Source organism: Acanthochromis polyacanthus, chromosome 3 (genome assembly GCF_021347895.1).
Source record: "Acanthochromis polyacanthus isolate Apoly-LR-REF ecotype Palm Island chromosome 3, KAUST_Apoly_ChrSc, whole genome shotgun sequence".
NCBI classification, from domain to species: domain Eukaryota; kingdom Metazoa; phylum Chordata; class Actinopteri; family Pomacentridae; genus Acanthochromis; species Acanthochromis polyacanthus.
In genome coordinates this window covers 38,135,607-38,159,837 of record NC_067115.1, presented here as the reverse complement: position 1 = coordinate 38,159,837, position 24,231 = coordinate 38,135,607, and the positions used below count along the sequence as shown (strand labels likewise).

The 24,231-nt window shown below is 42.2% G+C and overlaps 1 protein-coding gene across 1 annotated transcript in view; it reads right to left on the bottom strand.

Annotated features, from left to right (window-relative positions):
* LOC110956276 (glutamate receptor ionotropic, NMDA 2A-like) overlaps positions 1-24,231 on the bottom strand; it is a 241,761-nt gene that overhangs the window by 62,808 nt on the left and 154,722 nt on the right. Inside the window, exons 5-7 of the mRNA XM_051945620.1 lie at positions 2,727-2,893; positions 2,489-2,623; positions 2,292-2,391 (exon numbers count right to left, since the gene is read on the bottom strand). Of these exons, the coding sequence (XP_051801580.1) occupies positions 2,292-2,391; positions 2,489-2,623; positions 2,727-2,893 (402 nt within the window). The remainder of the gene's footprint in view (positions 1-2,291; positions 2,392-2,488; positions 2,624-2,726; positions 2,894-24,231) is intronic.

Here is a 24,231-nt window from a genome sequence, read left to right as displayed (position 1 = left end):
TTCTTGGCAGTTAATGACATCTTTGCAACATGGTGAAGTCCAAAGAATGGTCACAAAAGTTCAGAGAGGAGGTCATTTCACTTCATAAGCAAGGACATGGATATAAAAAGATAGCAAAGAGGCTAAACATTTCAAGAGACACAATTGGGAGCATAGTCCGCAAGTTTAAAGCTAAAGGCACAGTGGAAACGCTACCTGGGCGTGGTAGAAAGAGGTTACTTCTGCAACTGCTGTGCGATACCTGAGGCAAAAGGTGGAGAAAAACCTCCGGGTGACAGCTGAGGAACTATGACAGGACATGTCAGAGGGAGGTATTCAGGTTTCATCCCAGACAATAAGACGCACACTGCGAAATGATGGCCTCCATGCAAGAACTCCCAGGCGCACTCCCCTGCTGACTCCAAAGCACAAGAAGAGTCGACTCCAGTATGCCAAAAACCATGTGGACAAACCACAAAGGTTTTGGGATACTGTTCTCTGGAGTGATGAGACCAAACTGGAACTTTTTGGGCCAATGAATCAACGGTATGTGTGGAGGAGAAAGAATGATGCCTATAAAGAAAAGAACACCCTGCCTACTGTGAAGCACGGTGGGGGGTCAGTCATGCTCTGGGGTTGTTTTGCTTCTTCAGGTACAGGGAATCTTCAGCGTGTGCAAGGTATTATGAATTCAGTTCACTACCAGGAGATCTTGGATGCAAATGTCACGCAGTCAGTGACAAAGCTGAGGCTTGGGAGACGTTGGACCTTCCAACAGGACAATGATCCTAAGCATACCTCAAAATCTACCACAGCTTGGTTGCAAAAGAAGGGCTGGAAGATTCTGGAGTGGCCATCGCAATCACCAGACTTAAATCCCATTGAAAATCTCTGGAAAATGTTGATGAACTGGAGGCCTTTGCCCATGAGGAATGGACAAAGATACCTGTGGATCGCTGCAAGAAACTTGTGTCAAGCTATGCTTCACGTCTAAAGGATGTTATTGTTGCAAAAGGATGTTGTACTCAGTACTAAAGTTATACATACCTAAGGAGTTGAATAATTTTGTCAATGAGGTAATCACAGAAAGGCCATTAATTGGTATATTACAAACATTTTTGTTGTAATTTCAGTTGTATTTGTCTATTTGACTTATCATTATTTAATGTGATTATAAACAAGATGAAGAATAAATGTCAAACTTGCAAAAACACTTATCTACTGTGGGGGTTGAATAATTTTGAACACAACTGTATGTCGCTGTCAAGCTGTCATTGCAGCCAATGGTGGAAACACCCGCTACTGACTTTGTCAATTTTGGTTATTTGGGGCTATCTTTGTTATTGTCCAAATTGTTGGGGTAATAAATATTGCACTGATGAAAATGGTGCTTGTTCTCATTCATTATTAGTAATATCAAAGGGAACTGTTACTTATTTCATTAAAATTCTCACCAAATAGGAAAAGCACTCATGTAAATAACATTATCCCTAACTTATTGTGAGTAGTGTATATAGTGTGCTGCTGGCTGACAGATTTTGTTACCTTTGGACAGAAACAGGTTTCCGACGCAAACTGAATGCTACTTGCAACATCATAATTAAACTCATTTTTGTGTTTTTTGAGATTTCTATCAAAAAACAAAAACATTCCTAAATGCCCAAAGAGGCACTTAGGAGAATTTCAAAGTAAAATAAATCTCCTTCTCTTTATCACCAGCCCTGAGTGAGATTTGAGAAATTGCAGCAAAAATGGACATTTTTACTTCTGCCTAATCAAAAGTGTAAAGTAAGGAGTAAATAACAGCCTCTTAACAATGAGTCATTGACACTGATGTTATTGAATCTGTTCTAAAAATTCTCAGCTGCAACTCTACCAAATCTGATGTAACAGAAATGAAGCACAACAAATGCTACATCCATTTTAGTCACAGAAGTACTGGGCGGCCTCTTCAGTGAATGTGCCACACTTGGCAAAGTTTAAAATATGGTGTTGATTGCATTTTTATAACAGATCTAGCCTGGTCTCGGTTCAGAGACCCCCAGGGTAGAGGGGGTTAATCAAAAGATATGAGATTGGCATCCGCTCTCATTTGCTTCTGCCAAAAAGGGAAATGAGCTTCACCCTGTCTCCCAAAATGTTCAAGTATTCCTTTAATGCTGTGATTTTTTTAATCAGCTATAATGATTAAATACGAGGAGAAATACAGTAAAGGTAGCGGATGACCTGCAGCAGCTGGGAATCAAAAACACTGTTTGTCTTTTCAAATCATTGTAAGTGGCCATGTGTTACTGCATATGGGGCTTAACTACCTCAGGGGTAAAGTCTGGGTTGCCGGTGGTGAGACTGGATACGATCCAGATGTAACCAGCTCCTATTAGACCCAAGGATCGAGCTTCTTCCAGTATGTACCTGTCAACGAGAAGGGACAGATCCACTGCTGAAAGCTGGCAGCATATGCCAAAAGAGACAGCAACAGCAGAGAAAAATTAAAGACACAAACACTCACAGAGCCTCATCCTTAGAACAGTACAGCAGGATAACAGGACTCTGGATCCTCTTGAGGGCAATGTGCGATTTAGAGTTTGGGTCGCCATCGACAGCATCGAGAGTCACCACACTCTGCATGTCCCAGCGGACAAAGCTGTAACAATACACCATTAAATAATACAGGGTGCTTCATCTTGTCAGCTGCCATGAATGGAGGTTAAAAATGAAAACAATATGCAAGTGTTTGTGTTTATTACCTGTGATCCACAGTCACCCTCAGTGTGCTGATGAAATTCTGGTAACCAGGGAACTTGGAAGTGACGATCGAAAAAACATGCCAGTCATACTCCTCCATGATAGCGAGCATCAGCAGCGCCTCCTGCTGCAGGGCTGCGCCAAACTGGAAGAATGTGGACTTCTCATCCTGCAACAACAACCAGCACACGAAGTCAGCAGATATTTCTGAGCAACTGAATTCAATGTGGACTGTACAGTCACTCAGTGGTTAGCACTGTCGCCTTGCAGATAGAAGATCTCTGGTTCGCGTCCCAACCTGGACCTGGGATTATTCTGCATGGAGTTTGCATATTCTTCCTGTGCATGCATGGGTTTTCTCTTCCTCTCACGATCCAAAAACATGCTGAGGTTAATTGGTAAAATTTTGTAAAATTGGTAAAATTGTCCGTAGGTGTGAATATGAGTGTGATTGTTTGTCTCTATGTGTAGCCCTGTGATAGACTGGTTACCTGTCCAGGGTGTCCCCTTCCTTCACCCTAAGTTAGCTGGAATAGGCTCCAGCTCCCCCCATGACCCTAATTAGGATTAAAACATTATAACATTTGTACATCCTTTACATAGGACGTTTAGCTTTTTATATCATTCTTATTGTTTATTTTTGTTAACTGAACATTTTTACTTATTTCCTGTATTCATAGTGATGGGAACTGTACTCTTTCTACTGTAGCAAACAAATTTCCCCTCAGGGATTAATAAACAATTCTATTCTATTCTATTCTATTCTATTCTATTCTACTCTATTCTGCAATGTATAGCTAATGGATGGATGGTTGGAAGGATGAATAAACTGCAGAAAGCACACACACACACACACACACACACACACACACACACACACACACACACACACACACACACACACACACACACACACACACACACACACACATGTTTGTACTTCTATCTTAGTGAGGACATCCATAGGCGTAATGCATTTCCTAGAGCCTTACCCTAACCTTAACTATCACAACTGATTGCCTAAACTTAATCCTTACCCTAACCCTAACCAAACCTCAATTCATACCTGTTCTCTAAAAACAAGTCTTCACCCTCAAACATGGCTGTTTCAAAGTGAGGACCGGTCAAAATGTCCTCACTTTGTAAAAATGTCCTCACTTTGATAGTTAAATGCAGAAAATGGTACTCACCATGTAACAAGTACAAGAACACACACACACACACACACACAGACAGTCATACAGCCACGCACACACACACGCACACACACACACACACACTTCTACAACAGCATAACTCAAAAAGTTATGGACAGATTTTCACCAAATTTTTACAGAATGTCTGGAAGAGCAAAAGTAACAATCGATTAGAATTTGGAGGTGACCTGGATCACCGTCTGGATCCAGGATTTTTTTGAAGGACTCTGTACAATTGAGAGATGGCCGCCAAAATCCGTCCATAACTTTTTGAGTTATGCTGTTAACAGACAAACAGACAAAAAAACTCCGATGATTACATAACCTCCTGGCGGAGGTAATAAGTTAACTGTGTTCATGAATATAGAAAAGAATTACTGACAACTAATGCTGCTTGGGAGCTTTTATGCAGGATAAAGGAAGCAGGATGCTACTGTGGATCTGCTGCAGTATCTGGAGACGTCAGAGGAACGGTTCTTGGAACAGATCTGAAGACACCGAGACCTGACCACTGCCATGCTCCAGAACATCCAGAGGACGGTTGAAAATTCAAACACCTTGGCTGGACTGATGGGACGCATGGTGTTGGTGCTGGAGCGACTGTCACAGAAATAAACTGCATTGTCCACTATTCCTGCCTTTTTTAGAAAAAGTAATCATATTTTTTATAAATTCTTTTCCTTCTTAGCTATTTAAGTACACTGGTATTTTACTCTTGCACTTTGGGTGAATACAAATATATTTGTGATGAAAGATGCGTGTTTTGTCTATAATCTACAGAGATTTTATTCAGTGTTAAGTGCACACTTCTACGTACACACATTTTGACAGATAATCAGTTGTGCTTTTCAAGCAGATTTCAATCGGAAACATATCAGCAACATACCAGTATGTTGTTTCTTACAACATATGTCACACCAAACTAGATAAACTGCACTACTGCAGCAGATATATTATTGAAGTGTGCTTACATTACATGTCTACATACACTACTCACAAAAAGTTACTCAACTTTCAGATGACATTTATGGAAATTGTAAAAATTAATGCTATGGTGATATTAAATCATGAAAGTAGGGCATTTAAGTAGAAACATGCAATAGTGATTTCCTCATCTCAAACAATTTATTAAAACAAAAGCTAACAGCAGTGAAGGGTATATCTCAATAGAAATGTCTCATGACAGTTTGCACAAAACAGCAGCCTTCAGCTGAAATCCGGTACAGTTGTGTCCCACCAGTAGCGTGATCATGGATGTTCCCGGACAACAGCTGACCTCTGTCTCGTAATTAAGATCATCTATAAAGGTAAATATAGATACTATCATCAATTTATTGCGTTTGTTTAACCGCTATGTAGGTTAGCCGCAGCAAGACGGAGTATCTGTGTGTGAATGAGAGGGACCCAAGTGGAAGAGTGAGGTTACAGGGAGAAGAGATCAAGAAGGTGGAGGATTTTAAGTACTTAGGGTCAACAGTCCAGAGCAATGGAGAGTGTGGAAAAGAGGTGAAGAAGCGTGTACAAGGCAGGCTGGAACGGCTGGAGAAAAGTGTCAGGTGTGATAGAAGAGTTTCAGCTGAAATGAAAGGAAAGGTTTACAAAACTGTGGTGAGACCAGCCATGTTGTTTGGTCTGGAGACAGTGTCGCTGAGGAAAAGACAGGAGGCAGAGCTGGAGGTAGCACAACTGAAGATGGTGAGGTTCTCTTTGGGAGTGACCAGGATGGATAGGATCAGGAGTGAGTACATCAGAGGGACAGCACATGTTAGAGGCTTTGGAGATAAAGTCAGAGAGGCCTGACTGAGATGGTTCAGACATGTCCAGAGGAGAGAGAGTGAATATATTGGTAGAAGGATGCTGAGTTTCCCACTGCCAGGCAGGAGGCCTAGAGGAAGACCAAAGAGGAGGTTTATGGATGTGGTTAAAGAGGACATGAAGGTAGTTGGTGTGAGAGAAGAGGATGCAGCAGACAGGGTTAGATGGAGGCAATTGATTCGCTGTGGCGACCCCTGAAGGGAAAAGCCGAAAGGAAAAGAAGTTTAACCGCTATGTAATGGATGCAAACGTATTTGAGGCTAAGTAGCTAAACTAAATGAATTATGGAATAATAATAAACGTCAGAAGAACTGCAGCCTAGTGGCTCGGGGCTGTGAAGCCTGAGAACCTAATTTAAATAATAATAAAAACTGGGTAAGTTTATCCCCGTGTTTTGGAACAATAGCGCCATCAGCTGGAATCGAACAACTACACGACGCGCTCATGTTACGCGTTATGCTGCGCACGGTGCAGATCAACAACTATTGTGTACAATCAGAAATTGCGACCGCACGCGTGTGTGAGTGCGTAAAAGTATTTGTCAAACAGTGACAGACAGGCGTGTACACGCTGCTTCATACGCACGCAGCTTTTTGTTACGCGTGACAGAGTTCGCGCACGTCATTTCCGCGTACGTGTGAGCGCGTGACTGAAATGTTCTATTATCTTCATGTGAGCGTTAATGCGTGCATTTGTAAAAAAAAACGCATGAATTCTACGGGTGACTGCTCCGCGTAGTGTGATTGCCGGTGCGCAGCAATGGTCACACGTGAACGCACGCGTGAACGGGAGGCCATTATAAGTCAATAGGGAAACTGCATTACGCGTCAGGCGCACAGGCGTCAAAGTACGCACGCGTGTGACACATTCAGTTGATAGCTGCGCACGCTTTTTGACACGATTCTGACGCCATACACACACACACACACACACACACACACATACACACACACACACACACACACACACACACACACACACACACACACACACACACACACACACACAAACAAAAGAACAGAGCTGAAGTAAATAGAATTAGAGCCATTTTCAATTTTTCAATCAGTGAGGCAGACCGCAAAAGGAAGGGAGATAAGAGCGAGTGTAAGTGCTGGAGAGACAACAAATAAGAAACGAAAATGGGAAAGAGACAGCGAGAAACTGAGCGAGATTCAGTCAACAAGTGAGACTGCGCTGCAAGAGAGTGACTGCCGACTCCAGGGGGGCCTAATAGTTGGAACTAACTCCCTCATAACTCACAGGTTTGATTCACTTCAACGCTCAGCTGCCTGTATAACAGAGAGCTGTGCATTGTCTTGACAGGTAACACTGAGGCTGTACCAGTTAACGGTGTTGCATTAGTGCGCTGACTCAAAAAACAATCATACATAATAAAAACATAATTTTAATGTGGTATACCGACTGCATAAAAAATAGCCATTCTACGGCTGTCTCATTTGAAATCACAAGCTCACAATTTTCCAGCATTAGTTCACAATGCCACACACAGTTTAATCATTTAGTCTCAGCATTGGGAGGAAAACTGAAGGCCAGCGAGAGAGAAAACCACAGCAGCCATTAGGCAGAATGAAGCCCACAGTGAGTATGAAATAAGTTGCTAATGATTGCAGAATGTATGTTTGCAATGAAATGTAATCTGACTTTCCCCCCTTGGGATACAAGAGACAGAGAGAAGCACCAGAGAGAAGAGCGAGGGGGACTAAACAGGCTGAGAGAGGGGAGAAGATGGAGATACCTGCTGCTGGGAGAAGTGGAAAAGGAGTGAGAGTCTTGGGAGAAAGAGTGAGAGAGACACCAACATCAAACCTCCTCAATCGGTCCCCCTTCGCCATACATACTCTAACAGCCTTTCAGCTAAGGGAATCAAAAAACGTGACACATTAAACATCAAAGCCCTCGTGAGCACACATGGAGAATCAGCTGTCAGAGCCTGTCTTCAACCATCACTTGTGCTGTTTTTGTACTGTGAACCTCGTATTGTGACTCTGGTCTTGTCCTCCAGTTTAACTAAAATCTCACCACAGAGGTTTAACTCCCCTCCCTCTGCTGTCACCGCTACACACACAAAAAAAGGAGAAAAATAGGACAGAGAGAGGATGAAATTGTACTTCAAAAAGATCTATCTCACTGTTTTCATTTGAGTGCAACTGTAGGTGTCTGTGTGTCTGTGTGGTTTTGTACCGTACTAAGGTTTAGAAAAGAAAAAGATATCCCACTGTGTGGCAACAGGCGCATCCTCAGCTCTGCCCTGACAATGCAATTGGTCTCCTACATACAAGAGTGCAGCTGTAAACTCACACATAAAATATATGAGTGTACAATCAGTCTGCACCTAATCATAAATCAATCATAAATCGGTCAGCATCTGTTTAATTCTGGGCTGTATTTTTGTAGTTCCAGTATTCTACCAATCAATGTGGTTTTCAAGCAACGTTACTGCATTACAATAATGTTCAAGCTGTCAGACAATCAATAACATTTACATATAATAGCCACATTAACTGGAACAATTTAAACCACCTTTAAAACATGAAAGCCACAGACAAGTGAAGTGAAAGACATTCACAGGACATAATGTGCATTTATGTAAAATGTGGTTCAATTAGAGTGATAAAGCACATTATGCTGCTGTGTTAGCCTTAAAGTTCTCAGTCAGATCCACTTTTTCCACATAATATGAAGTTTAAGAAGAACAACATGGTGACAAAGCTTCAGAATCATCATCTACACCACAATATGTGATGTCCCTACTGCTATATCCATAAATATTTAGACAATGACACAGTTTTCAACATTTGGGCTCTGTGCACTACCACAATGGCTTTGAAATGGGTGCAGATTTTAGCTTCAATTTGAGGGTTTTTACATCCAAATCAGGTGTAGCAATTACAACACATTTTCATGTGCCCTACACCTTTTTAGGGTCCAAATGTAATTGTGAGGAAACCTTGGGTCTATGACAAAGTCCAAAAATAATAATTAATATTAAAAAACACAAAACGGATCAGCTTACACTGTGGAAAAGGACACAACTAGTGTGGCACAAAGGAGATACACTGCTCAAAAAAATTAAAGGAACACTTTTTAATCTAAGTATTGCATCAAGTCAGTGAAACATGTGGGATACTGATCTGGTCAAGTAAGTAACTGAGGGGCTTTTTAGTCAGTTTCAGCTGCTTTGGTGTTCATAAAATTAACAACAGATGCACTAGAGGGGTAACAATGAGACAAACCCCAAAACAGGGATGAGTTTACAGGTGAAGGCCACTGACATTTTTTTCCTTCCTAATGTTTTCAGACTGTTTTTCACTAGTTTTGCATTTGGCTAGGGGAAGTGTCACTTCTGGTAGCATGAGGCGATACCTGGACCCTACAGAGGTTCCACAGACAGTCCAACTCCTCCAGGATGGCACATCAATGCGTGCCATTGCCAGAAGGTTTGCTGTGTCTCCCAGCACATTCTCAAGTGCATGGAGGAGATTCCAGGAGACAGGCAGTTAGTCTGGGAGAGCTTGACAGGGCTGTCGAAGGTCCTCAACCGATCAGCAGGACAGGTATCTGCTCCTTTGTGCAAGGAGGTACAGGATGAGCACTGCAATAGCTCTACAAAATGACCTCCAGCAGACCACTGGTGTGAATGTCTCTGATCAAACAATCAGAAACAGATGTAATGAGAGTGGTCTGAGGGCCCAGAGTCCTCTAGTGCCCGCTGTGCTCGCTGACTGGCACCGTGGAGCTCAGTTGGCATTTGCCATAGAACACAGGAATTTGCAAGTCCACCACTGGTGCCCTGTGCTTTTCACAGATGAGAGCACGTTCACCCTGAGTGCATGTGACAGGCATGAAAGGGTTTGGAGAAGCCATGGAGAACATTATGCTGCCTGTAACATTGTTCAGCATGACCGGTTTGGTGGTGGGTCAGTGATGGTGTGGGGAGGCATATCCATGGAGGGACGCACAGACCTCTACAGGCTGGGCAATGGCATTCTGACTGCCATTAGATATCAGGATGAAATCCTTTGACCCATTGTCAGACCCTACATTGGTGCTCCTCAGACTGTCCAGGAGCTCAGTGATGCCCTGGTCCAGTTCTGGGAGGAGATACCCCAGGACACCATCTGTCGTCTCATTCATAGCTTGTCCCGGCATCGTCAGTCATGCATACAAGCACATGGAGGCCATACAAACTACTAAATACCATTTTGAGTTGCTGCCAAGGAATTTCAGCAAGATGGACTAGCCTGCCACATCAGTTTTTCACTTTGATTTTGGAAAGTCTTGAATTTAGCCCTCCTGGGGGGTTGATAATTTCAATTCCCATCAAACAATGTGGCATCTTTTCATTCCTAACACATTAACCAGTCCATATCAATGTAAATATCCAGTTTGTTTTTCCCTGTATTGAAATATGATGTATTATTCCTTTAATTTTTTTGAGCAGCGTATATTCTGTATATATATGACAATGAGTCCATGGATGCCCCCTCTACAACCTAGAGTACCCCAAAGGTTTACAGACACCACAGAACATCCCCACAGGTTTCGTGTACAAACCCTATTGATTCACAGCTGTTATAGCGGCTGGACAGGGAGCTACACAAGATTAGGCAGGTGGGTTTAATGATTTGGTTGACTGAAATATAAAAAAGAGCACATATCTGTCATTCAAATAATGTGTGCACAAAACTACAGGAAGTGTGTTGATTCAAAAGTGATCCAGGAAGGTACGGTGGCCGAGACCCGCCATTGCTGCAAATAAAACAAACGCTGCAAACAAAAACAAACGCTGCTGCAAATAAAAGAAACGCTGCAAATAAAAAGAAAGCCCGCTGCAAATAAAAAGAAACACCACTGCAAATAAAAAGAAAGCCACTGCAAATAAAAGAAACACTGCAAACAAAAAAAAACGCCGCTGCAAATAAAAAAAGCCACAACGGGAGTGGATTACTGGGGATTGTTTTTGCCGATACACCGGTGTGAGAAGAAGAAGACGAAGAAGAAGAAGTAGAAGAAGAAACAAGAACAGGAGTACGACTTGGAAAATGAACGAGAAAGTAAGTGAAAATGTTAGTGTTTAATGTCACTATGTCTAATTTTTAATGTGTCATCTGGTTAGACCATGTAGCCCCAGGTTTGAAGGTTTGAAGTTGAACTGGAGGATGCCGGTGTGTTGTTAGCCGTCAGTTGTTTCCACCCGGATGTGTTTTCGTTCCGGACTCATTCATTCTGTCTGCGCGGCAAAGGATGGTTCGCCCAGGGCACAAATCTAGCCAGGACCGAATCTGTGTGTTTGTCTGGGGTAGACACTGCTCTGGAGTGAGAGCGTGCGGTGGTACATGTAACTGTGTTTTGCTGCATATTGGAGTAAAGTTACCAAACTCGATTGTCCTCTCGTTAGCCGAAGCAAACAACACACCAGCATCCTCCAGTTCAACTTCAAACCTTCAAACCTGGGGCTACATGGCCTAACCAGATAACACATTAAAAATTAGACGTAGTGACATTAAACACTATCATTTTCACTTACTTTCTTGTTCGTTTTCCAAGTCGTACTCCTGTTCTTGTTTCTTCTTCTACTTCTTCTTCTTTGTCTTCTTCTTCTCACACCGGTGTGTCGGCAAAAATAATCCCCAGTAATCCACTTTCGTTGTGGCTTTTTTATTTGCAGCATTTCTTTTTATTTGCAGTGGCGTTCGTTTTTGTTTGCAGTGTTTCTTTTATTTGCAGCGGCATTTCTTTTTATTTGCAGCGGTGTTTCTTTTTTATTTGCAGCATTTCTTTTTATTTGCAGCGTGTCTTTTTATTTGCGGCGGCGTTTGTTTTTGTTTGCAGTGTTTCTTTTATTTGCAGCGACTTTTCTTTTTATTTGCAGCATTTCTTTTTATTTGCAGCGGCGTTTGTTTTTGTTTGCAGCGTTTCTTTTTATTTGCAGCGTTTCTTTTATTTGCAGCGGCGTTTGTTTTTGTTTGCAGCGTTTGTTTTATTTGCAGCGATGGCGGGTCTCTGCCATCGTAAGGAAGTGACACCATTTGGGTTACTATGTTAGCATTTCCTCAAACAACTCTGGAGTACTGATCAAGCAAAGACTTCCTGGTTTTCAAATATGCTGATTTGTTGATTTTCTATTGTTGAGTTTCAAGATTGTTGGTTGGATAATAGTAGTAATCGATGACTGAAAGAAGACTGAAATATTCAGCTTTCATATGTGCACATATGCAGAGACCTTGACATGTTGACACGCTGGAGAGGCAGTGCTTGATGCCAAACATGTTCATAACATGCTCTTAACATGTTTAATATTTACACCTGTCAAAGTGGTCTAATCCACTCACTTCCCTTTAATTAACATCACAATCCAGAGAGGAGGAGAATGTAGAATGAATGAGGTGAAAGTCTTTTTAGAAGACTGAGGGGGGAAAAGGAAGATGATAGTCGCTGGTGTGGTTGCTAAATTATGAAGGATGTAAAGAGAAGTTGACACAGACCTGCATCTTCTCATCAAATCACACAAGTCCACCAAGAAGCTCACATATGAATAATGCACAAATATGATGGCGTGCACATACACACACAACCACAAATGTATTATAACCCACATACCTAGAGATTTACTGATGACACTGTGCATTAATTATACAAATACAGTGAACTTCTTGTACAGCTCCACATCCATCCATGAACATGTGCACAGCACTTACACATGTGTTCACTCACAAAGGGCCCCTAAAATACGCCTTCACTCACGAGCCATCCTCCCGATGAATAATACACCATCAAAACCAAAACAGTATTCCACTTATTTCCTCTGCTTCTCAAACACAAATGGCATTTCATGTAACATTTCGTTTTTGTTTACAGGAATCAGCTTAGGAAAATATGAAAGTGTAGCAAGCCCCGTACAGATTAAAGCTAATGAGGGACGAACTGACTCATTTCTTGAAATGGGAGACTGTGTTGTGTGGGCCACAGGAGGAAGAGCTGAGCTTGCAATTAACAAAGGTGGATGAGGCAAGTATGAGCGAGTAAATACTAAAAAACTGAAAGAGTGAAATAAGAACGCATGATGTCAGGTGGCTCAAAAGAAGAGGATAAAACAAGTACACAGCATAATGAGAAATAGACGGAGGTAAGCAGGAGGATGAGGACGATGAGGCCAGCAATGTGCCAAATGAATATTTAATGCAGTAGGTCAGTTAAGATGGAGCAGCTACATTAAGTTGGCCTGACAAAGTATGGCCCCCAGATGCTGCTGAGTACAATCCCACTTAAGCCTGCACAAAAGTGCAAACAAACTAGCACGGCAAAATAAATTCTGTCAACAAAGTGAAGCTCACTGCAGTTAAAACACAGCTGATCATTCTGATGAATTAAACATCAAAATCCATTGGCTACCAGTGCAGAAAAAGGTCTTCCTCGATTAGCTGCACTTTGAGGTCTCAAACACTAAAAAGTAAGTTGGTATGAAAATTATATCTGTAGGTATTTGCTGTGGCTAAGTTGGGATCGGTAAACACAACAGAGGACAATGCTTTAGCCACAGGAAGTTACAGATACCCACCATCGCAATGAAACTGATGTGAATATTCTTCTAGCAAACTGAACATTAAATAGTAAAATCCTACATAAACTCTGCGTCACGGCTGTCTCATTCACCATGCAGGAAGTGAAGGGAATATTTTCATGGGGCATTTTAAGAAGATATTTGAGAAATCAGAATTCACATAATCAGCTGTCCAAATGATTCGAGAGATTTCTCATTTTTTAAGAAATGCACAAGTGCAGTTTGCAATATTTTCATGCATTTCTTCCGGACCCAAAACAGGGATGGTTTTCAGATTGTCTCATATTCAAGCCAACATGCCCTTTCTTCACAGTATGTCAAAGCAAGAAAATCACAACTATGAATAACTCCGGTTAATGATTGCTACATCACGATTAAGTCTCAATGTGCCGTTGCCCTGGTGTAACTGATTACTGGAACATTTAAATGCAATGGAGCCATTGTTAGTATCAATAATTACACCTGAGCTTTTACTGTATTAGCAAGTCAAAATTTCTGTTGTGAAAACAGCTTGTACAGAAAACAAAAAGTGCACACGATAACCCTAGAGTTACACAGCATATAATGTCAACACAAACCAAACAGCAGCATAAACTGGTGTAGACATTTCAGATGTTATGTATGTATTTTGGGGTTTTGTTCAAGAGCGTGAGGAAAATGCAGCATGAGATGGATAGATGAACTGGTGCAGCGTCGGCAGCAATATAGGTATTGTACTGAATTACTGTAGTGAAGAGGGAGCTGAACTGGTAGGCAAAGCTCTTGATTTATCAGTCGAGCTGCGTTCCAGCCCTCACCTGTGGTCATGGCCTCTGGATGGTGACTGGAGGAATGAGATTGTGGACAGAAACAGCCAAAATGAGTTTCTTCCACAGGGTGGCTGGGTTCAGTCTAACAGAGAGGGTGAGGAACTCGGACATGTGGAAGAAGCTAAAAGGAGCCAGTTGAGGTGGTTTGGAATCTGATTAGGATGCCTCTTGAGCGCCTTCCTTTGGAGGTTTACCCGACAGGTTCAACTGGGAGGAGACCCAGAAAACAGTCGCTGGAGGGATTACTCATCTTATCTGGCCTGGGACTGCCTTTGAACCCTCCAGGAGGAAGTGAAAAGTGTTGCTGGGGGGAGGTACATCTGGAACACCGCACTCAGTCTGCTGCCACCACCAATTCTACCCCGGAGTAGTGGGAAAAAAACAGATGGGGGGATGGATGTTACAATGTTTGAGAAAAATCACACAATCCAAGCAAAGGAGCGTTTTCATATGCTACCTGTGGTGTTGGACCTTGTCTGTGTAATTAGGATTAATTGAACACTGCAGGTTGCTAGGGTAGGAGGATGAAATGTTGGCACATTAAACAAGGCCCGGTGAAACATCAAAACTATACTAAAGACGTGTGTTGATAAACAAGGCACATTTGGTGCTGCAATCTAATTCCCTGTAAATGCTCAGCAGATGCTCTGCAAACCCAATTGTTAACAAACACTGGTCTTAATCCATCCCCCAACAAAGCATTAGCTCAGGAAATCCACATACAAGCCTTGGAGAGGAAGCTGTCACTTGACCAGCATCAAAATAAACCTGCCAGAGGAACATCCATCGAGAGAGGTGCTTAGGATATAACAATTTTTGAGTTATCTCCAGTAACAATGCCACGTTCTATTCTACACATAAACTTTGATTTCCTGCTGTTTGAACTCTGCTGTGACTTTAGAAAATCTGCAAATAACAATTTTACAAGCCTAAGAGTAAGCCGCACATGTAACATCAGACACAGGGACGGATTGAACATTATTTCATTTGGTCATTTGACCGAAGGGCCGGTCCACATCTGGGCCAGTGCACTGGTATTTATTAAATAATTTTGTTTATTTATCCATATGCGGACGAATGGGATGAGCGTTCAACCATTCATCAGCCCTGTACAGCCATGCAGGCCCACCTGCGTCACACCACACGCACGCTCAGCCCCGCTCTCAGGTGACAGCTCTGGGCTGAGTAGAGTTTAGACTTGATATCGAGGTGTGTGCAGTAAAGCCCAACCAGGCAGTTGGAGATAGAGAAGAACGTCAAAAAACGTAAAGAAGGGGCTGAAAAGCTCAGAGAAAAGAGAAGAAAAGCTCTCGAAGCGTCGGCCAGACAGAGTAAAACAATAGCAGAAATGTTTGCTGTAGCCGCTGCCGGTCCATCACAGGCACAGGGGCCACCTGTTGATGAAGAGGCTGAGCCAACAAGCGAGGATGAGGATGCAGATCGATGTGAAGAAAGCGAGGCTGGAGTGGTGAGCATGAAAGAATCCTGCATTTCACTATATCTTCGAGGATGTCTGAATATGTTGCCTTTAGTAGAGAAATATCAAGCTGTTAGCATCGGTGGTGTAAACTCTTAGCCCAAGCCCAAGGTCTATCCACGGAAGCCTTAGAAGCTAATTGGCTAGTTAGCCAAATGTAGCTGTCTCCTGCAATACAAACGCAGCTCATATTGGGTGCAACAACGAAAACAAATTCATTCATGGTATCCATGGTATAGAATTGCATGAACTTGAAAGAAGTCACACACTCAAGCACACCCTGGCTAGTTAGTATTGCCCTGACGACAGGACCTGAACGACACTCAAGACTTTGACTTTTCTTGACCTCATGTGTTTTCGAGTCATTTCCATGGACGCATCGGCTGACAAAATGTAGCTGTTCAAACTAAGCTTCCAAAATATTCAAATGTGATTTATATTCTTCCATCTGCATATTATATTTTTTTCCCCGATGGTCTTAATGTGTGTTTCACAGGTAAAGACAGTCAAAGACGTCGCATAGAAAATTCTCTTGACACCGACAGAACGTAAAGGCAGGTCCCTTAATAACTAACAAGCAGTGGTCCCATAAGCACTGAAAGCTCTTCAGTTTTAGAATACAGAGACAGGTCCCAAAGCCCACATCCACTACTCGAACATACACTTTCTACACTCCCACGACTGACAGAGAAATATAGCATTTAGCTTGCAGACATTGGCTCCCATTGCTAACAAAGACTACTTTAGTATTCAACAAGAGGTAAGTCCTAATGCTTAAGTCTACTGTAGCATTTAACAGTCTCCCGCTCCCCAAGCAAACACAGAACAGCATTTAACATGGCGCAGAGCCCACGAGCTATCATAGCCTAGAATCGGCTGGTGAAGCATTAGGTCTCACCACTAACTCAGACGAGCACGTAATGGACGGCAGCATCACAGAAAACCTCAGAATGGAATATGAGCCTGGACTGCTCTCCTGACACTTAAAACACTTCTTCCTCCACCGACGAAACGCTCACTTTTTCCACCAAAAAGTTTAAATGGTTTTAGTTCTATTTTTACTTAGTTATCCACAACTCAGAGCCCTCAATGGTCCTGCTTCAAAGGCCTTCACTTTTAAAGTACTACACTGATGTAGAGAGCTGTGGAAGCCAAGAAATGTGTTGATTATTTAATTTTATTTCCTAAAGCACAGATCATTATGGTGAAACAGTGAGAACTGACTGCATTAGTTTCTGGCTTTGACAAAAAAATAGAAGTAAAATAAAGCAGCAGGTTCAGTTTTTATGGCCATTAGTGGAGAAGGAATAAATTTCACTCTTATCAAACTTTTCGAAAATTTAAATGAAGATGAGTTACTTATCTCTGGGAGCCAAAAATGCTTTAATTATTTCAATGTCAAATTCTTAACACCACCCGTCAAACTTCTTTTCTTTAATTATTGTGGTTTGATGTGATTCCAAATTATAGGATAGAGGAAAAATTGCAGTGAACTTTACTGATTGTGCCCAGTAGATTGGATGTTTTACTTCATTCAATTAAGTCGGATAACCTTGACTGAAAATTTTATATTAAAAAAAATAAGAAACATAAATATAATATTTTGAATATTGGACACTTTTCAGTCTGACCTTTAACCCAACTTGAACTTGTCTTGGGTCCATTTCAAAGAAGGGAATTCAAACCACATGGCTTCAAAGTAAAATATTTGAACACAATCTTCACTGGCATAAAGTGTAAGTAAATATTCAGTTATAGTTTAACTGAGGTGGTTTGCCTCTTATCTCACACTTAATTTGTGTCTGAGATGTGCTGCCTTGAGCATTTTTAGCGCATTTTGATGTAGTTTGAGTGTAATTGTATGTCTCTCTCATTGTCATTAATAGCTGTGAAAATTCAAAACTAGCTACTGCAACTCATACATTCTGTTCTTCTGCAGATTTACTTTAATTATCTCAAGGAAGTTATGAACGCACATTTGTTTCCAAAAAAACATTAAAAACAGCTCTGAAAATACAGTTCTGTCGGGACTTTTGGTGAGGCAAAAACAAATGATCAGTTACTAATGCTTGATAAGATTATGAGATTAGTGATTTATTAATCCGGTGTCACATTCCTGTTAATGCGCCAGACAAATACCTCAGCACCTCCACATCACCATCAACATAAGCTTTTAGTTCTTATGTTTGTATTGTAATTCTGCACTGTGGCTGTGCATGTTTTCAGTTTCTTATCATTAAATAAGTTGTTTCTTTGGTAACTCCCAATACTTACAAATGGTTAAGTATTCAGTATAATGAACGTTCATTACTGAAATATTGTGGTAATGACAACCAGATTAGATTATTTCTTCTTGAAGCTGAATCAAAGTGCATGTGCGGGGCTCAAAAATATATCACATACACTGTGTGCAAAATTTTGATCATCTGTACTGATTTTGTAAAAAGAGGAGACTAACAAAGAAGCAATGACTACCGCAGAGTTAAATGAGCAAAAATGCAAATGAAACAGCCTACTTTTTAGATTGGGATTGTAAAACACAAACATGATCTTATAACATTTTAGCAAAAACTTTCGAATGCAGATGTTATCTTAGGACGAATACAGTTCCTAATTCTGGCTGAAAAGCAAGTCGAGCACTTGATTTGCTTTGTTATTTTGATACCGCAGATTAATGAAAATGTCAGATATGTACTAGAGGTCGCCTTACACATCCACATCTCAAAAACAAAATGCATGGCAACTGGCAAAAACAATGTCAATCTCCAACTCACAATATACAACCAACAAATCCCTAAAGTAAGTGAATTATCGTATCTCAATCACAAGCTGTCATCAAACAACAATGAAACAGTCACTGTGCAGCATCGCATTGCTCTAGGTTGAGCAGCTTTCAATACAAATAAACAACTCCTAACATCAAACAAGTTCCTTATCATCTGAAATCCAACATCTTTGACACTTACATTGTGCCAGTTGCGTTATATGATCTTGACTGGACAACAAAATCCCTCCAAAGTCTCACTGTGTTTCAGGACCACATCATGAGACTACTGAATCCCTCAGTGACCATATTCAAATCAATGAACTACTCAACATGACCAAACTGAAGTCAATCACATCAGTTATTAAATCAAGAGTACTTAAACTATTTTGTCATATCAAACGATCGACCCATGGTGTAAGTAAGATATGTCACAAAGGATACTTAGCTGATAAGAGAAACAAGGATCGACAAAACGCTGGCTTGTCGGTGACCACTCATGGACTGGACTTTTTTCTCTTAGCGGAGAGCGATTGATGAATCCTTTTGGATGTTCTACTCATTATCAAATAACTCTTTAGGTTAATATATTAACCCTGTGTTGTCTTAGGGTAAAAAATGACCCGGGCATTATGTTTAATAGCAGAGAAAACCCCAAAATGACATTTTTTCAACTTGACATTCGATGACTTTTCCTAAAGTGACCTCAACATCAAAGAAGTGAAACATTGCCTCTATTATTTTATTTTATTCTTATTATTGTCATCAGTTATGCTCCTTGTGGGTGGGAGCAAGGATTCAAAAGATGTGAGAAGACTAGAATTTTGTAGTTAAGTTTTTGTAATTGAATTCCATTGTACAGTATATAGCACACTGTTGTTTCCCTTCAAAAAATGCATTTAAAGCTACTTTCTACCCATTTCTGGTACTTTCTTAGGGTATGCAAGTACTATCTCTTGCTAAAAAAAATAATGTTTACACCTATGCAGTACCTTTAGCAACAATTAGAGGGAAAATCCCAGGCATTCACAGAGTGTGTGTGCATGACAGGTTGTTTTTTCGTGTAAAATAGATTTGGGGTTGAAAATCCAATTAAGCTGCTTTATTTTAGAGGCTTAGTGGAGGCGGGTCATTTTTGACCCTTAGGACAAGGGCAGTGTGCAGGATGTTAAGAAAACATGGGGGTTAATTACCGTAATCTGTTGATAAATGCTGCACACACAAGAGGCCGAGCTCTTCAGCAGCTTTTAAAATTATTCTGTGTCTAATCCATCAACCGTCCCGTATAAATCAGGAGGCAGTGTGTGGTGCTGACTCTGTCACCTATGTTGCTGCATCAGCATGCAAAGAATCAAGTAGAATATCGTAAAGAAATGACATAGTTATTTGCCATGAGGAAAGGAAAATTCCTTTCGAGCAGAACTTTGACAAAGCATATTGTACCAGGGGGCAGAAGTGCGCCTGTAAAGCACCACTGGTTAAATCTGTCTCTTGAGTGGTGGCTGATTGTTGTGTGCATGGTCGGCCCTGCCTATCCAAGAGTCAGGGGATGCTACTCACGGAAGAGGCTAATCACAACACCTGTTTAGGAGAGATTACAGCCGGATCCACCAGAGCACGGAAAGGCCTCTGCTTTATTAAAACCGAAGTGTCTGTCCAGGCTGTGACAGCCACGTACACACAAGAGTATGCTAGGAGACAGAAAAAGAGCAGGATGTGTGTTTCTGTGTGCTGCCACTGCTGTTTGAGTAATAATAGCAGTTTGACTTATAGAGCGTCAGAGGGAAAGAGATGTTAATGTTATTTCATCCCCATACATGGAAAATAAATGACAAAGAAACCCTATTCCTCCCTCAGTTTCTCACTTCTCCCATTGGTGAATGAATTAAAAACTGCTCAGGAACCGAGCGAGACCCTGCTTCCTCCTTCCTCTTCTGGCAGCCTTCATTGGCAAATCAAAGAATTGCCAGTTTGATATTTATAGCCAAAGTGCCTTTGGGTAAAAAAAAAAAAGTCCCACTCTCTCTTTTACTCTCTGCCTCTTTCTCCCAGCCCACTGATGGTGACTCTGTTGAACTTCAGAAACCTTAGGCCCGGTGTAAAAATGGCAGTAAGCAGTGAGTCAGCCCATCCTGGCCGACTACCTCAGCACTGGTTGCCGGAGCGAGCTGAGCAGGCCGAGCGCCGCAAGTAAGAGAGCAGGGCGGCCAGTAAGGGGTCGGGATCGGGGCAACATAAAATGGATCTGGTTGGTGTAAGTGTAGGAAGATTAATTAGACAATTCACAAAGTGTTAGTCTGTCTGCTTTTAGAGAAGAACTGCAGGCCTTGCTGAATGCTAAAACATTGGTTTATTGATTAAAATTACACTAGCCCAGTGGTTCTTAAGTGAATTGTTGAGAGCTGCAGTATTATGCTCACTAAATACAACAGAACAGCTCTATACAGTGGCACTGGTATCCAGGGGGCGTCATGTCAGTCGAGTGCAGGGTGGATCCTGGGAGGAAAGGAAAATAGTGAAGAGATTGTTTGAGGGGAGAGAAGCGGGTTAGACAAATCACTAATTCTGCAGAGGAAAGAAAAACGGTAGCTGAAGGGGGATTCATTCATTATATATAAGCCTTACTCAGGTCTGTGTAAGCCATTTTATACAAAAACACTCCCACAACACTATTGTGCACACGCTCTTGCTTTCTGAAAAACACACATGAAAAATCTTGTTGCTGCATTTACTTAAGCCAGCAACAGGCTAACGCATGTTAATCCTCCGTCTTCAAGCCTCGGCCGAGTTTGTCCCCATGTGGGTCAACTTTTTCCCAGTTTAATATCAACACTGGTCACCTCTATCCAACATATTGCCCTTCTCCCCTTCCTCCTTCTCCTCCTCCTCCTCTCTCCTTCCAATCCAGCCACTTGTTCTCATCGTTTTTGTTCACACGACAGTCACTGGCCACTGTTACCATGACAAATCAATGGCCTGTCTGCAGATGGGACTAGATACATTTCTCGCAAGCACACACGCTCGTGCACACACACTTGTGAGTGCACGCACACATGCACGCACGCACGCACGCACAAACAAACACACACACACACACACACACACACACACACACAAAGACGCACACACACACATGCCTGAGCACACACTGTGTTTGCTTCCCACTCTGGCAATTCCACCACACTGGTAATGGATAGGTGTCGATATTCTGTGTGTGTGTGTGTGTGTGTGTGTGTGTGTGTGTGTGTGTGAATATCACTATGTCTAACACACCATGCCCTGGCATTTAGTATGCTCTCTTTTCCTTGGGGAGAGCTGCTTGCCTTTAATTAGTAAAGGAAATAGATTTACTTATCTGATCTTTGACACATTGGCCACTTGCATGTGTGCGCACACGCACACACACACACACACACACACACACACACACACACACACACACACACACACACACACACACACACACACACACACACACACACACACACACACACGGGTGCGTACACACAGACGGGCACACAAGCACACAATCCTTCTGAGTGCACCCACACATGCACAGACACACTCACAGATGCACACATTACTTTTGGCAGTGTGTATAATGTGTCTGCTGTGCGTCTGTAGGGGGAGATTGCACATGTGTTTATGTGTGTGTGCGTCCGTCAGTGTATGCCCTAAGTTGCTAAGTGTCCATTGGGGGAGTTAGAGCAGCTACATGGCAGATGCTTAAAGCCAGTGGCTATTAGACAGCAGAGCAGAGATAATAGGCTATGGCTGCCATTACCTACTACGCCCTATTAGCCAGTACCCAACCTGGAGACAAACAGACAGACACACAAATTGGGCAATCTGTACTTGCGTGTATGTATTTTAATGTCTGTATTTGTGGGTGTGAATGAGTGCGCTCTACTGGGCAGCAAACACTTGCAGAGACAGATGAGAGAAGAAGATAGGAGACAAGAGCAATAGAGAGAAAGAATAGAAGGGGCTAATTTACCAAGGCCTCCTATTAGTGAGACAGATCTCCTCCAGATGGGGAGGAGAGGTAAGACTTGGAGAATGGGAGAAAGTGGAGGAAGTGCTCACACATTCAGAAAACAAAAGTGCATTACAGTCCATGTAAGCAAGAAGATGAGCTGGGGCGGGGGGGGGGGGGGGGGGGGGGTGTAGTGACAGACAGAGAGAAGGAGAAGAAGATGAAAGAAAGAAAGACAGATATGCACCCCTCCGTGTGACATTAAATTAAAAAAAGCAAGAGAAAAAACTCAGCTCCAATATGTGACTATCTGTGGCTGACGTTGCCTTATGCGCATGCGTGTGCTGAGTGGAATGTGAGTGTGACACGCATCACATGCCGGCTCTCTATATCCATCTGTCTGTCCACACAGAAGCCCTCCATCCTTCTGTCACCGGCTGGTTTGATGCTGCAGTAGAGAGCTGATGCAGATCTGGAGCGAGAGACTGTGGGGTTATTCTTAAAGTGTAGCGATGACACGCTGATGCTGCTGCTGATGATGATGATGATGAGGAGTAGGAGGCGCTGCTCTCTTCACATTCACATCCTCATCCCCCCACCATCCTTCCTTCCCTCCACTCCTTCTCCTTTCCTGCTCAGCACACTTTACAGAAGTTTGAGCCACTGGGAGATCATTAGCACAGGATCAAACTCCAACACTCACTGTCCACACACACACACACACACACACACACACACACACACACACACACACACACACACACACACACACACACTGGCCAAAACACACAAAGCACACACTTAGAGGGAAAGGCACACAGATCACACGCTCGCACATACAAACACAAGAAATGGGGGCTCAGAAGAGAGCTGCAGCTAAAAATCCAAAACACAAAGTGAGAGAGACAGCGTGTTATAGTCTGTATGTGTGTGTGTGTGTGTGTGTGTGTGTGTGTGTGTGTGTGTTCTTGTACTTGCTACATGGTGAGTACCATTTTCTGCATTTAACTATCAAAGTGAGGACATTTTTACAAAGGGAGGACATTTTGGCCGGTCCTCACTTTGAAACAGCCATGTTTGAGGGTGAAGACTTGTTTTTAGAGAACAGGTATGAATTGAGGTTTGGTTAGGGTTAGGGTTAGGGTAAGGATTAAGTTTAGGCAATCAGTTGTGATGGTTAAGGTTAGGGTAAGGCTCTAGGAAATGCATTATGCCTATGGATGTCCTCACTAAGATAGAAGTACAAACATGTGTGTGTGTGTGTGTGTGTGTGTGTGTGTGTGTGTGTGTGTGTGTGTGTGTGTGTGTGTGTGTGTGTGTGTGTGTGCGGAGGGGTTGATTGAGCACTATTTTTTTATTTTTTAAATTTTAAAGAGGAACACATAAAACCAGCCGAACACAGAAAACACACATTTACTTCAACAGACTTGACAGACATGCCAGCGCACCCCTTGCCATGCACACGTAAACTGAGCAGCCACCCACACATCACAAGCCCATTCAATGACTCCACGCAGCCTTGCTCTCCTACATTCTTTCTAGCACACAAATAAAGAAAAGTTGTATTCAAACACGTGCACAGAACTTCTATTCTCCTCTCTCGCTCTCTAGACAAATGCATTTGTGCATTTTCGTCCGTGCACACGTGCACCACAGCAGCCAAACATGTAGAGAAACACACACACACACACACACACACACACACACACACACACACACACACACACACACACACACACACACACACACACACACACACACACACACACACACAGACAGTCAGTCTCTCCATCAGGAGTATGCTGAATAATTCAGTCTAAGGGAACTACACAAGACTGTTAGGAGTGTATTCAGTGCTGGCCTGAGGGCCGGCCTCTGCTCTAAAAGC